Source organism: Scardinius erythrophthalmus (genome assembly GCF_964197995.2).
Source record: "Scardinius erythrophthalmus genome assembly, chromosome: 2".
Taxonomy (NCBI): Eukaryota; Metazoa; Chordata; class Actinopteri; order Cypriniformes; family Leuciscidae; genus Scardinius; species Scardinius erythrophthalmus.
In genome coordinates, this window is record NC_138222.1 from 21,838,079 (window position 1) to 21,854,335 (window position 16,257).

The 16,257-nt window shown below is 39.3% G+C and overlaps 1 protein-coding gene across 1 annotated transcript in view; it reads left to right on the forward strand.

The window, feature by feature from the left end:
• LOC308687375 (solute carrier family 2, facilitated glucose transporter member 4-like) overlaps nt 1–16,257 on the forward strand; it is a 30,616-nt gene that overhangs the window by 6,994 nt on the left and 7,365 nt on the right. The window contains exons 2-4 of the mRNA XM_081359904.1: nt 24–119; nt 10,614–10,774; nt 12,492–12,616. Of these exons, the coding sequence (XP_081216030.1) occupies nt 24–119; nt 10,614–10,774; nt 12,492–12,616 (382 nt within the window). The remainder of the gene's footprint in view (nt 1–23; nt 120–10,613; nt 10,775–12,491; nt 12,617–16,257) is intronic.

Here is a 16,257-nt window from a genome sequence, read left to right on the forward strand (position 1 = left end):
TTGTGTGTTTTGGTTTCCTGCAGAGAATAACTGGAACCCTCGCACTGTCAGTGTTCACTGCTGTACTGGGTTCCTTTCAGTTTGGCTATAACATTGGAGTCATCAACGCTCCACAGAAGGTAATATTGCATCCATATGAAAAACAATTAATCATACATATTTTAGACATATCATCGTATTGTTAAAACTTCAATTTAAACAGCAGGATAATAATGATGTCCAAAGAATTACATTCATTTCACGAGTTCACATCTACATATAATTAGTACAATAAGTTTATGCGTATTTGGCGTGCTGTCCGGGGGGAGGGCTCCGAGCTCGGAGTTAGGCCCGGACCCAGAGTACTCCCCCCAGTTGGTAAGTGTAGATGGAACTGTAAGTGAGGAGATGGGGTGGGGGAGGGATGCTGACAAACTTTCAATGAACAGAGATAGGTCTGCTGTGAATTTATACTCTGTCATTGAGTTGATTACTGATTAATCTCCAGCTGTGCATAATTTGGTTAATTATCTGAACCTGCTCCTCCCGAACTTTGTTAATAAAACATCATTTCACGAGTTCACATCTACATATAATTAGTACAATAAGTTTATGCGTATTTGGCGTGCTGTCCGGGGGGAGGGCTCCGAGCTCGGAGTTAGGCCCGGACCCAGAGTACTCCCCCCATAAAAGCCAGGTAAGCGCAGGACAGCAATCGTAAAATGTGGAATTAATCCCCCCAAAAGTGCAGGGCATGAGAAGGTATTTACAAAAAACGAGCTTGACTGTTCGACCGGGAGGGCTCTCGCGACATCCGACGGGAACTTGGATGCTCACGGCATCGGATGGATAAGCCCATTCGGCAGTTGAACTGTCAACTCGATGACGCAAGATTTTTACGAGCGTGATTTGATAAAGAGTTTAGCCATTCAACTGGGAGGGCCCTCGCAGCGTCCGACGGGAACTTGGATGCTCAGGGCATCGGATGGGTAGGCCTCACCAGCGGAAGGGAGGGCGCCCACTGGACTCTGTCGGGGGGCTCGACCGGCGCTTCGAAGGGGGCTGGGACACGGGAACAGAACCCTCGCGGCCCGACGAATGGGGAGCCCACACAGCGACACGAGCGCGGCCGTCCCACGACGACTAAGACGGGCAGACTCTCACTGCGATTCGAACGGAAGGGCTCAATCAGCGCTTCGGAAGGGGGGCAGAGCCCGGCCCTTGAACGAGGAGCCGTTACGTGTGCGAACGAGGGAGCCTGCCATTGTTTGTAAAAAAAATACGCTGTATTGTAGATGTTTATTGTATTGAGCTAGAACGCAGCGAACCAAATGATACTGGAAGTGGGTTGGAACTTGGTACTGGTACTGAGAGTGACAATGGATGGAGCGCAGCAGGTGATGGAAATGAATGATTTAATTATGGTTTGGTGAGCGTTTTGATGTGGAAGCGGCTGGATCTGATGTAGGTTTTGAACGCTTCTGATGTGGGCCGAGTAGGGATTTCAACATTGAACGTTTATACTGCAGTAAATCAAACGAGACCGGTACAGTTGGATGGGGGTTGGCGGATTGAAAATATAAACAAAGTGACCTTTTTGCTCGGTCAGTTTACTACTTGTTTAATGAAGAAAATATGGTTTCGATATCTACAATCTGTAAATCTGAGATTAAAGGATGGGTATTTGAGTCGACGTTAGATGTGATAGTCAATTCGGAGCGGTGGAGAAAACCGAAGACAGGTAGGACAGGCGTGCTTCCAGTGTGCAGACGGAATTGGAGGAATGGTATGCGAGACAGAGTGTTGGAATACGTTTGGTGAGTATGTCAATTGCAATAGATTGACTGGTATCCGGACGAGTGGGATAAGTTCTTGAATCCTTTAATGAGCAGGGATGTTTGAGATTTATTTATGGCGGGGGCAGGCTTACCGTAGACTAATTTATTGAAAACTGAATGCTGGTTAGATAGCTCTATTAAGCTTTTTATGCTTCTGGCACCAACGTCCTAAATTTCTGGAAAGAGTAATGGGAGAGAGTCAGCGATTTGATTTTGTGCTCCTGGAACGTGTTTGGCAGTTATACAAACTAATCAAGCGGAGTTCCAGATGAGGCATCTGAGTGGCAATTAACGCGGGTGAGTAAGAACGACCTTTGTTGATGCAGTGCATAGTTTAGTTTGTCGCGATGGACCAGGATTCTGGTAGTTGACCACTTTCCCCCCTGAGAAAGCCGTGACGACGATTGGAAGGAGCTGTCAACGGCTTAAATCGAGGGGGAGAGAGATGTAATCCAAGAAAAAGGTTAAGCCATTCCACTGATTAGAGTAAGTTATCCATAAACTTAGGGCGAGGAGTTGCGTGATGATAGGGCGGCCTTGCGGAATTATGTGTATAGCATGGTTTAGGTGGCCGAGGGGCGAGAAGAATTCGCGTTTGGAATTATTTGGGCAGTCTATGAGGTTGGACGGAAGGACTGCCTCCGCTGTGAGACCGATGCTTGCAGAGAAGAGAAAACAGATGCATGCAGTGTCCGCTGGGAGACCAATGCTCGCTGGACAGAGAAGAGAGAAAAATGGATGCATGCAGTGTCCGCTGGGAGACCAATGCTCGCTGGACAGAAGAGAAAACTTAGATGCATGCTACAGCACATCCTCTGGGAGACCGAAGCTCGCTGGACGGAGAAAGCAGAAGATGAGATTAGCCGGAGAAACAGTTCTCCTGCTGGAGCAGACACATCCCTGCTAGCAGTAGAGAAAATGAACTGGAGTAACAAATCCTGTGGGAGCAAAGGAAACCTCACTGCTGTGGCAGTAGAGAATTAGCCAGAGAAACAGCTTGCGGGAGCATAGGAGACATCACTACTGCGGCAGGGGAGAAAGTAGCTAGAGTAACAGAAATCCTGAGGGAGCAAAGGAACCTCATTGCTGTGGCAGTAGAGAATTAGCCGGAGAAACAGTTCCTGCAGGAGCAGAGGAGACATTGCTGCTGCAGCAGGGGAGAAAATAGCTAGTAACAGAAAACCCATGAGAGCGAAGGAAAACCTTACTGCTGTAGCAGTAGAGAATTAGCCAGAGAAACAGAGCTCTTGCGGGAGCAGGAGATAGCCTTGTTACAGCAGTATAGAAAATTAGTCAGAGAAATAGAGTTCCTGCGGGAGCAGAGGAGACATCACTGCAGTGGCAGTAAACAAGATTAGCTAAAGAAACAGGGCTCCTGCGGGAGCAGAGGAGATAGCCTTGTTACAGCAGTATAGAAAATTAGCCAGAGAAATAGAGTTCCTGCGGGAGCAGAGGAGACATCAGTGTTGTAGCAGTGGAGAAAATAGCCGGAGTAAAAGAAAACCTGCAGGAGCAGAGGAAACATCCCTGCTGTGGCAGTGGAGAATTAGCCGGAGTAACAGAAAACCTGCAGGAGCAGAGGAGACATCACTGCTGAAGCGGTGGACAATTAGCCAGAGAAACAGTTCCTGCGGGAGCAGAGGAGACATCACTGCTGTGGCAGTGGAGAAAATAGCCGGAGTAACAGAAAACCTGTGGGGGCAGAGGAAACATCACTGCTGTGGCAGTGGAGAATTAGCCGGAGTAACAGAAAATCTATGGGAGCAGAGGAAACATCACTGCTGAAGCAGTGGAGAATTAGCCAGAGTAACAGAAAACCTGTGGGGGCAGAGGAAACATCACTGCTGTGGCAGTGGAGAAAATAGCCGGAGTAACAGAAAACCTGCGGGAGCAGAGGAGACATCACTGCTGAAGCAGTGGAGAATTAGCCGGAGAAACAGTTCCTGCAGGAGCAGAGGAGACATCACAGCTGTGGCAGGGGAGAAATACCGAGAGAAACGGAAATCCTGTGGGAGCAGGGGAGACACTGCAGTGGCAGTAAACAAGATTAGCTAAGGGAACAGAGCTCCTGCGGGAGCAGAGGAGACATCACTGTTGCGGCAATGGAGAAAAAGCCGGAGTAAGATAAAACCTGTGGTAGCAGAAGAAAACATCACTGCTGCGGCAATGGAGCAAATAGCCAGAGTAACATGAAACCAGGAAATGAGCTCCTGCAGTGTGAGGATGAGCAAAGGGAGGAGGAGAGTGGGGCTTGGAGAGCCGATGGTCATCTTTTTGTGCGTTAATCTAAGACGCGATGGAGAGGAGGTTAGAGATGAAATCCTTGCAGGATTATGCATTTCTGTTTAAGTGGCCGAGCACAGATATCAGTTTGCTTAGAACGATATTGACTGTCTGAGAGGTGGACGAGATCCGAAAGTCCTATTTATTTATTTATTCTTTGCCGTGAGGACTGGAGATCAACTGTGTTCAAATTAATGGCCAGGATTCGATGAGGCTGAACCCATGGTTTTAATCTGCGTTTGGAATCCAGAGTTTAGCCAAACTGTGCAGGGCTGAAAGATCAATTATTGAACGTTTGATGATTAACAACGTCAAAGTACTCTGATTTAGATAACGATTGTTCGTTTATCTGTTGCTGGTTTCTAAGGAGACAGCTTACGTAAAAGACAACGCTTTGCATGAATTTAGTTTAGGCACTTGTGTTTGTTTAATTTTGTTTCATTTAAGGATCACTAAACTATTGGTGTGAAGCACATTGCTTGTAACCATGTATAAAAACATTTATGCTATAACTAAGTTTCTACGCGGTTAATGCAGATAAATTGCGGGACATAGTTAACGATATAAGTTAGGTTAAAGATTCTGAGCACATGCGTTCAGCACGTAATGCACGAGGCCGCGAGCTACCATAGGCCTACTTGAGAGTTTTAGCCACAAGAAAGCAGCGCGTTAATGACAGAAAATAATTTGGACCGACACCATTTAAAACGTGTTCCCCTCGTTATAACTGAACAACTGAATGCGATGTGAAATTTAACCACGGAGCGGAGCGCTCGCGGAGTTCAGCCAACGGGGTTGAGAGCGTAGGCTTGCCGACCGGTACTGAATCTGCGGCGCTGCTCTTTGAGGGCCTGCGGCTTCGGCCTAGAGCTGCTGGAGAAGCCCGTTCTTTCGCGTGAAGAGGGCGGCATTGCCCGAAATGCGAGCGTGGTGCTTTGCAGGCCTTATGACCATTCTCCATGGCAGGAAAAAACGTTACTTGAATGATCTGGTTTAGAAAAAAAATGCGGAAGAAGATCGCTGGTATTTCGCCCGTTTATTTGGCTTGACGCCCGCAATATAACACCCGAGGATTCTGGCAAATATTCCAAAAGGACGGAAAATTCCTTCATCGGATGGGAGAGCTTGATTCGGACATGTTGGGAAGATAGGGCGCAGCCAAATGCTGACAAACTTTCAATGAACAGAGATAGGTCTGCTGTGAATTTATACTCTGTCATTGAGTTGATTACTGATTAATCTCCAGCTGTGCATAATTTGGTTAATTATCTGAACCTGCTCCTCCCGAACTTTGTTAATAAAACATCATAAAGAGTGACAAAGCACAGTCCACAGCTATATCTTAGCTATATAATAAATTATATATACATATATGCAAAAACTAATGACTAACAAGATACACCTATAAATAATCAAGATGATAAAGGAACTACATGACTGGGGCTGTTAGGGATGGGGAAATGAAGCCTCATAAAGCACTTATATTACACTGTGTGTATTACGTTTTGGTTGAAGCAGAGGAGAAAGCAGGATCCAAGTGCAGCAGTCTTTTATTCAATTTAAATTCAGACTAACGATAAGAACTGACAAAGACTGAACTAAACACAGGGCTTAAATAGACAGACAAGCCTAATAAGATCACAAGGGGGCGTGGCTAATAAGAAACACCTGGGAAAACTAATCAACATTAAACATAACAAAGGACTGCAAAACATGGAATAAGACCGGGGGCCTGTTTCAGAGAGGAGGTTAAGTGAAAACTCTGAGTATGTTAACCCTGAAATGAGGGAAACTCTGAGTTTTCTGTTTCAGAATGGGAGGTATGTTAAACCTGACAAAGCAGAGTAAGTCAAGCCCGTTTCTGAAAGAGAGGTAACCTATACTCAGAGTCAGTTACCATGGTAACTTACTCTGTGAACCTAACCTGGTCGGGAGCAGGTTTTCTTCGGTAAACCCAGAGTTTCTATCGGTCTCCTCCCTTTTTTTAAAGGGGAAGCGGTGTTTAAACCCCTCATTCATTCTTTCAGTAAATTTTTATTTAAAAAATTAATATTTTATTAATAAAAAAAATATACTTATTTTACTACTTTAAAAATTATACTTAGATTTAAACTTAGATTATCCACATACAAATTTGAAAAAATCTGTATGGGTAGATTGTTTGATATGTAGACACATAATATTAACATTACCTCTGTAGGCCTCTCTGTGGCAGCAGAAACTCTTTATCGTCATCGTCCTGTGAAGATGAGCATTTGGTCGAGTGCACCTTATAACACTATTTAATTTCTGGTGTATTGAGTAGGCGACTTACAACTGCCTGGGGTTCTGTTGGGACAGGAGGCTCCAAAAGACAGATATTACCATCAGAATCTGTTAGGACCAACAAAAAACCCAACCTCAAAGTAAAATAAATGGAAATATCAAAAATAGCCTATCTAAAAAATAACACATATGTAAACCTCTACATTTTATGAAGGCCCTTGGATCTTTGGGAGTGACTGGCTCTAAAGTCCCTCCTGGAATTCCCTCAGCCAAAAATGCTGCTACACTGCTAGACACTGGATGCTATTTAGTTATTTAATATGTCAAATGTTTGTAAAGTCAGGTCAGCCTTCACCCATGATATGCTCAAGCCTTACCTGATTGAATTATGTTTTTATATTTAATTTTCAGCTGCTGCCATGTTCTTTTAATGCCTGCAGGATTGCTCCACATGAAAATTAAAATTAGGTTGAATAACATAGGCCTACTGTTCTTCCAGTTTCACCTCTGATATTATAACAGTTGGGTAAGTTACTCTAAAATAGTTATCAATGTTATCTTCAACAGTGTAATTAGATTAATGTAATAATTACTATCTTTAGAAAGTATTGGTCTACTTATTACTAATTACTAAATCCCATATCAACCTCAACCACTTGAACAATACAAGGAGAGACAAGAAACTGCACTTTTAATGCTTTCAAATAAACAATATACAATTGCATGAACTATTCTTGAATTGACCAAAGTGTGTAGAGGGAGAAGGTTACATAAAAAATATACCTTTTAAAAATGTATGTTAAATCCACCATTGTTTTATACAGAATTGTTCTCTATAGTCTATGCAGTATGTAATTAAATCAGATTTTATTTTAAATTACAGAGGAATTAAGAGTTATCCCTTTAATTAAATCACAATATTTAGATTACTTGGTAATTAATTACACCCAACACTGTATAACAGTAATTCCTCTTTTTGTTTGGCGCTGTTGCCATGGTGACTCGTAATATCTGCGCTCCATTGATAATGGCTTTTTATAGTTGTGGTGCACGCGCTTAACTCAGTAGGTCAACTCAGAGTTGATTGAACTAACTCATTTGAGCTGTTCTGTAACCGAAAACTCAGAGTTTCCCATCTCAGGGTAAGTCAACTCAGAGTTCAAGTTTTAACTCAGAGTTGGTCGAACCTCCTTATTGAAACAGGCCCCGGGTGAACAAAGGTTGAAAACATCACATGGTGCGTGCGTGTGCGTGCGTGCGTACCTAGTATTCCCTACGTTATGGGGACCATATGATCCCTATGAGGAAAACAGTATATAAATCATACTAAATTAAGTGTTTTGAAAATCTGAAAATGCTGAAAGTTTTCTGTGATGGTAGGTTTAGGGGTAGGGTTAGAAGGATAAGATATACAGTTTGTACAGTATAAAAACCATTATGTCTATGGGTAGTCCACCAGTGTGTGTGTGTTAAATTTCTGCCTCTGATAAATTAATCCATTAAAGTGTAGCAATAAATGCCAGTGTATAATTTAATTTAAATTCAAAGTGTTTAGCTCACGTGATTGAGAAAGTGAGGCTTTGTTTGTCATTGATCACGTGACTCTGTGAAACCAATACACGCCTCGATAAGGGACATCTCTGGAGATTGTGCTGCGTGCTTAATACATAACTTTAAGCTTCAGTGACATACTTAACATTATAGGGCGCCTGTTCCATGATGGTAGGTGAACAAACTCTGGGTTACAGAGGTGGTTTTGAGTTGACAAAACCAAACCGATACAATCAGGCTTTGTTGGTACCATAATGTTGATAATCAACTTTCTCTTTCAAGGCTTTTACCCTGAGTTCATAAATAACCATGAAATGTGTGCTAATGTAAGTGTGACATAAGTAGCTAACAGCCAATCACATACCTTGAAACATGAGAGTCAGCATGATTTAAATTCTCTCTTCTATCGAAGATTGAAGAGATTGAAGAATATGAAGTACACAAATGCATTTGCACAGCAAGAAGAAAATATCTTGCTATATCAGTGCAAGTTAAAGTTGTGAAGTCAGTTGATATAGTTAATGATAATATACAGAGACTTGAACATGCAAGCTCACATGTAGGGATTTTTAAAGCTTTATCTATTGATTCTAAAGCCTTTTTATGTTACATGTGATCTGTACATTAAAACTATGTGTTATATTAATTGTTAAACTAAAATATCTAATGTGTAATGGATTCTCTAGTGCAAAATAAATATACCAAAATGTATTTGAAATACATTTATTTTATGCTAAGTATATTACAAATACATTTACATTTACAACCATTGCAAGAATACTTTAGATAAATATCTTGCATTTAAAGATCGATATCACACAGAGATCCTACTATCCTTACTAATTGTGATATTAAAACACATTTTAGGCATAATAAGAAATATGCATTGTGCAATAAAGAAGTACTCCATATAAAGTTTAATTTTAATATTTATTTCAGTAATTCTCAAGCGATATGTCATTCAATAATTTAATTGGATTTGTAGTATACTTGAAATAAATGTACTTATTTTGGCATTGTTTTTTTCACTACGGTTAAGAGTATAAAGATTACATAAATAACATAAAAATCAAATAATTATAATAAATAATCATTGCTAAAAGATCTGTTACTATATAGTGACATTTAATTTGGTAATTTAATTTTGGAAATCACATGTTTTTCTCCAAAACACGTTGGCCACAATTATTGGCACCCTTTTATTAAATACTTTTTGCAATCTCCTTTTGCCAAGATAACAGCTCTGGGTTTTCTCCTATAATGCCTGATGAGTTTGGAGAACACCTGACAAGAGATCAGAGACCATTCCTCCATACAGAATCTCTCCAGATTCCCAGATCCATGTTGGCGCTTCTTCTCTTCAGTTTACTCCACTCATCAGGTCAGGGAACTGGGACAGTCATGGCAGAAGCTTCATTTCGTGCTCCGTAACACATTTTTGTGTTGATTTTGATGTTTGTTTTGGATCGTTGTCCTGATGGAAGATCCATCCAACCACGGCCCATTATAAGATTTCTAACAGAAGCCGTCGGGTTTTGATTTTTTATCTGTTGATATTTGATAGAATCCATGATGCCATGTATCTGAACAAGATGTCCAGGACCTTCAGCAGAAAAAATATGCCCACAACATTAAAGATCCAACGTTATATTAAACTGTACACATGGGGTACTTTTTATTCTTGTGTGCACCAAACCCATCTAGCGTGTTTGCTGCATAAAGGGTCTTTTTTTTTTTTCATCTGACCACAGAACCCTGTGCCGTTTGAAGTTCCAGTCGTGTCTGACAACTGAATTTGCTGGAGTTTGTTTTTGGATGAGTAACAACATGTGGGGATGTAGGAGCTTTTTTTTTTTTTTGGTAGGCTTCTGACCCCAAGACTCAAGTAATCTCTGCAATTGTCTTTCTGTGATTCTTGAAGAGTCTCTGGACACTCAAACTTTCATCCTCACCATGCATTAAGACAATATTAAACACACATCCTCTTCCTGGCAGATCTTCCTGGCAGATCTTTAGTTGATTGGAACTTCTTAATTATTGCCCTGATGGTCAAAATGGGGATTTTCAATTCTTTAGCTATTTTCTTACAGCCACTTTCTATTTTGTGATGCTCAACAATCTTTAGATGCACATCAGAACTATATTCTTTGGTTTTACTCATTGTGCTGGATGATTAAGGGAATTTGGCCTTTGTGTTTCCTCATATTTAAACTCCTGTAAAACAAGAAGTCATAGCTAGACAATTTCATGTTCCTAGTCACCCTGGTGTGCTAAAAAAGGTAAATATTAATGGGAATATACTATATTTTACATGTAAAAAAATTCTAGGGGTGCCAATAATTGTGGCCAACGTGTTTTGGAGAAAAACATTTATTTCATAATGTGATTTCCCCCCCACTTTCAATTATTTTACTTCAATGAAAGATAAAAAGGATTTATTTTTTACTGCCATTTTTTATCATATTTACCATGGCTGCCATTAATTCTGACCACAACTCTATATAATAAGAACGATATTTATGTCATCAGAGTGAAAAGTGATGCACATACAAAACATATAATGCTTTAACATCAAAATGTTTATATGAAATGGGACTATTTTCACTCTAGAAGAATAGCAAATATACTAATTGTATCTAATGTCTCATCATGTCATTCTCCTCTTGTCTTCTCTTTTCTACATCCCTCTGACCTTAGATCATTGAGCAGGACTATAACTCAACATGGACGGAAAGGTACTCAGAACCAATCCCTCCACAAACACTGACATCTCTGTGGTCACTCTCTGTGGCCATCTTCTCCATTGGGGGCATGGTGTCCTCCTTCTCTGTGGGAATCATCTCAGAGTTTTTTGGCAGGTAATTCAGCTCTATATCCTTATTGTCCTTATGGATATATTGTCCTTATGTGTATTGTCCTTATTGTCCAGTATATATATATATACTGGACAATAAGGACAATTGAGAATTTGAGTGTTGAAATATCCTGTTCAAATAGCAGCTTACAATAGCATTTCATATACTGTCTATATGAACGTGTAACGGGATCTATCAAGTGTACAAGAGTTCTACACTTGAGTGTTTTTGTTTTCGAGGCCGACCAACACAAACCGAGGCATGAAAAAAAAAAAAGAATGGGTGGCAAGACCTCATAAGTAAAAGTAAATATATTCTTATCACATTTCAAACAACAAAAGTTGAGGCGCAAGTTCATGAGTCAAGCACAGACCACAAAACTCACAGAGACAGCTCTTGTGGAAGACAGAGACTGGATCTAAAACATTCAGATGACACGCCGATTATATCCACACCTTAGTAAATTACCAAACCCACATTCAGCAAAGAGTGGCTCTTTCGCACTATATGAAAACTAGTTGTCCTGTCCGGTTCCATTCACACAGGGCTTTCTAGAACATGCGGTTGTGAGTCCTGGAAATGTATGGGTGTGAGTTATGTTATTAGAATGCTGTTGTCACATATTGTAAACACAGCAGAAAAGAAAGAAACCAGAAACCTGAGCCAATGCAAAGCATATCATCAGTTGGAATAGTTTAAAGTCCCCCTGTAGTCAATAATTTTATCCCTTAAAACACATATTTGATCACCAAAATGACATATTTAAAAAAAAAATTTTCCTGTGGAAAAAAACAATCATGCCTTAAAATAGTTTGAATACAACTCTACACCCTTGCTTCATTTAGTATACGCGGATCCATGAATGTGCTAATTAACTAATTCACGCCAGCTCAGAGATTTACTCGGTCAACTTGCTGATGTAAACGCTGCACAATGTTGCTTGACAATGTCCTTTTTCTTGACTATGTTATCAAACAGCTAATCATGTTTTGCTACTGTTACACAAACCATGTTCCCATTCGCATCTCAGAGTTAGGCAGCTGCTTTCTAACAATCATCAGAAACATAAGTGGAGAAAGGCATAATAGTTCATCATAACATCCTAATATATTCGCTGTTAATGATATGCCAAAGTCCGCTGGCACATTGACAATACTCAGCAATGGTACTGACTGATGAATTTGCACATGATTTGTCTTAAAGCACATTAAAAACACCACATAAACATATAAACCACATTAAAAACTTGATTTTCAACACAGAAAGACTTTAAGAAAGGACTGGTCCAAGTTTATTTGAGTTCTTGTTTGTTTGTTTTTTATTTTTTATCCAAAGTGATTTAAAGTACTCTTACTAAAAAGCAACCTTGTTGAAGGGCACAGTTGTGATACGGACATTCAGATCTCAAGTTACATGTTACAACAGCTGTCTAGGTAATGGTGACCTGCCCTTTAGGTTTCATGGTCAGAAAAGGCCACGGTATTTTCCTGTGTCATTGATTTTGGCTGGGGTGCATGTGGCACACCTGTTCTAGCCTACACAATGTAATAGAGAATATAATGTCAGCAGAAGGAGTGTGATAAAAATGTGAATCAATATGTGGAGAAAAATAGTGGGATTTCTGTTCTGTTTTAGAAAATAACTTCGAAATGTCAAAATCTAAATGTCTCAGTTGTATTACATAAAAATATTATTTGATGTTCCTTGTTTATTATGCTAGGAGGAAAGCAATGCTTATCAATAACGTCCTTGCATTTATTGGTGGAGGCCTGATGGGGATGTCCAAGATCAGCCGGTCATTTGAAATGATGATTTTAGGACGCTTTACCATTGGGACATATTGTGGTAAGTTTTACTCTTTTTCTTACACATTGCTAAGGTATCTAAGGTATATGAACTAAAAGTACATTAAAGCTGTTTATTTTCATTACAGTAGTCTAAATGTTTAATCTTAAAGGGTCATGAAACCCCAAAATAAATGTACAGATATGTACAGACTGCACATCGAGGTACTCATTAAGTTTATTCAGTGGAAATTAGTTATTTTTGCATTTTAAATAGTCTTGCAGCTGAAATGATTAATTTGACAATTTCTGTGTAATTCAGTAAACAATAAATTACTATGAACTCACCCCAGAATGAGCACAGTGTATTATTAAACTCATGAGGGAGACTGGTTATTTAATCATTAATAGCACTGGATGGGTTAAGTCAATCAATCTTAATACATAAAATTATCAATAAATAACAATAATTGTACTAGTAAGAAATCCAATTTGAGATATCTCTAAAGATGTTTTGACTAGTCTAATGCGTTCATGCCATGTCGTAATTACGGTAAATAAAGCTTTGAAAGGGAACTCAATTTGTTACTCACTGTGTGGAAAGTTTTCTGTGTGCAAACATCCGAAGCGCGCGCCCAGAAATCCGCATCTCATAGAGCGTGTAAACACTGAGTTGAACTCTCTTTCAAGTCTTCTTGCACTTGAAAATGCATGATTGGCAAGTAGTATCCTCGTAAACATAAACAGTTGAGAAAGAAAATGCATGACAGTATATTGGATCCATGCAAGCTTTGTATCAGTAGAAGCCCGATAGTATTTTCAAATGACCGTGCTTCCCTCCCTCATGTCGCCCTGAGACGAGAGATTTCTGAATTGTGTGTCTGGAAAAAAACCTCAGATGACACAAAAATCGTCATTTAGCGTCAACGGAGGCTTGTTTGGTCAGAGGCTAGAGACTACAGCCAGTAGTAGGAGCTAGTTCTGCATGTTTTCAACCCGCCCAAACTTACTGCTTGTCCTTTCTTGGTTTTGGCTGTACATCCCAGTACAAAGCAATTTAGCACCATTTCGATGGGAAAAATGCTAGTATTTTTTTTTTTTTTATTAATTTATCAGCTAACTCGTCACGGAGACTCACGATAAAACGGCGTCTTTTCAGTTTCGAGTCAACCAGTAGCCTAGTTGTATCATTTCTTCCAATACTGCCCTCTGTAACTGGTATGATCACTAAGGCCCCCTAGTGGGCCGCGATCCACCGCCCCCTTTAACCGCTGCTTTCAGGCTTTCTTTTCAAAAAGGCTTTCTGAAGCAAAGTAATGCGCTTTTTGTTTTGTAAGAAAAATATCCACATTTATAACTTTATAAACTATGATCACTGGTCTCTGGTAGTGGCCCTACGCGAGCCTAGTTCTGGCGGAAGAGTGAAATCTGCCCCCCTAAGCAAACTAACACACTTTTCCTTGTGTCAGAGAGTTGGAGTACTGCAGGTATATTTGGAAGTCTAAGCAATTCTTGCCGCTCACCATTCTTAAGTTAAGTATTTGGACGTTTTTTGACTGGTGCTCTTTTATATGTTAATGATATTAACTAGGTGGCGTTTAAAAAGTGGAAATCTGAAACCATTCAGCTCTGCACAATTTCAAGAACATTTGCAATTTACAGATTTGACATCTAAAAGAGAGGTGTACGTGCATTTTTTGGCCATTCGTTCTCTGAATCACACATTTGAGAAATGACCGTTATATCAAAGGTAGGACGGTTTCTATGCAACATTTTATAAATGAGGCACACAGTCTTGATTTATCAGTAACTCTTTGCTGAATGTGTTTCATATTTGTACACAGTGGAATTTAATTAAAGAGTCTTGGATGCTATGTAAACAGAATTACATTTCTTTATTTCATCTCTTTAAAAATTTAGCATTATTTAATTCTGTCAGAGCTGATAGTCTAATTTGGGTAGCGCACCGACATGTAGGCCTAGTCCAGTTTTGCTTCAAATGACACAAGTTTGAATCCCTCCTCATCCTTTGAACTTTGCCTTCTGTCCCGTCTACAACTGAATAAAGGCAAAGATAATTATTTAACTATTTAATGAGGGCAAAATCTCCAGTGTGCAGAGAAAGAAAGTTCATACTTGTTAAGAGAGAAATTAGACACTTTTTATATGGAAGAGCCAAATGGCTAGAAGCCAGGGAAAAAAAGTATATTTTTTCAATTTGAAAAAGAAAAAAAAACTAGGCGAACTTAAAAAAAAAAAAAAAACTCTTTGTATATTGATGACACTGTTGTATCAGATAACAAAAGAATTTCAAAATTTGCTTCAGACTTTTATCAAAAACTATATACATCATCCTGTAACCCTAATTCCAGTGCTTTATTTTTTAGTAAGATACAACCCTTCATTCAATGTGTAAGTATAAATAACAAAAACCTGTGTGAAGAGGAGATGTCATTAAATGAATTAGATAATATCATTAAAAAAAATCTCCTTTTAACAAAAGCCCAGGACCTGATGGTTTGCCTTTTGAGTTTTACAGAGTTTTTGGGAAGATATTAGAGAGTTTATTTTGAATGTGTTTAATGAGTGTGCAACAAATAGAGAACTTACAGAATCTATGAAACAGGGAGTTATTACACTAATTTCAAAACCTAATAAAGACGTGTTGCACTTACATAACTGGCGCCCAATTACGCTACTTAACTCAGATTACAAATTATTAGCGTCGCTGTATGCAAATAGGTTAAAACCATGTTTGGAGGAAATAATTTCTGTCACCCAGTCTGGATTTATGAAAGGAAGACATATTTCAAATAACATCAGACTGGTGTTAGATCTTCTAGATTATTCATAGCTGGTAAATGAGGAAGCTCTTATTTTGTTTTTAGATTTTTATAAGGCTTTTGATACCGTGGAGCACAATTTCATATATCAAGTTCTACGTCAATTTGGTTTTGTCCCAACTTTTACTAATATGATCCACACATTTTATAACAATATCTCAAGTAGTGTTTCTTTATCGGGCTGTACATCCTCTCGTTTCGTTATCCAAAGAGGCATTAGACAGGGATGCCCTATTTCCCAGTTTTTATTTGTATTAGTATCTGAAACTTTACACCTTTACACTGCTCATTGCTCTCAAATCAAAGGTATTGATATAACAATGGAATTAACGTAAAATATCCCAATTAACGTAAAATTGAGCGCACATGCAGGAGCACAACGCCCCACCCAGTCTCCTCCCTTAATTAAATCAATTTAAATATGGTAATGAGTCCGCTTTGGCAAAAGAAAGCAGTAAGAAAATGGCTAAAGCAAGCGGCAAGAAACGAAACTTTACAGAAAGTGAATTGGAGGTGCTACTATCGGAGGCAGAAACGAATAAAATATTTTATTTGGAACTTTGTCCTCCAGAATTAATAACAATAGGGAAAAATATGATTGGGAGAGTTTGGCTGATGCCGTCAATGCGGTGGGATCTGAAAGTTGTACTGTAAATGACTTTAAAAAGAAATGGTCTGATATAAAGGTGGACGTTAAACGGAAATCAAAGCTGCCATTGCCATAGACTAAGGGTTGTATCATTTTGCATATGCTTTTATATGTTCTTACTTAATTGCATAATTGATAGAATATTCCCATAAGGCTCGTGTGACAATATATGTCAATTATTTTATAAATTGCAAATTAATAGCAATGCTG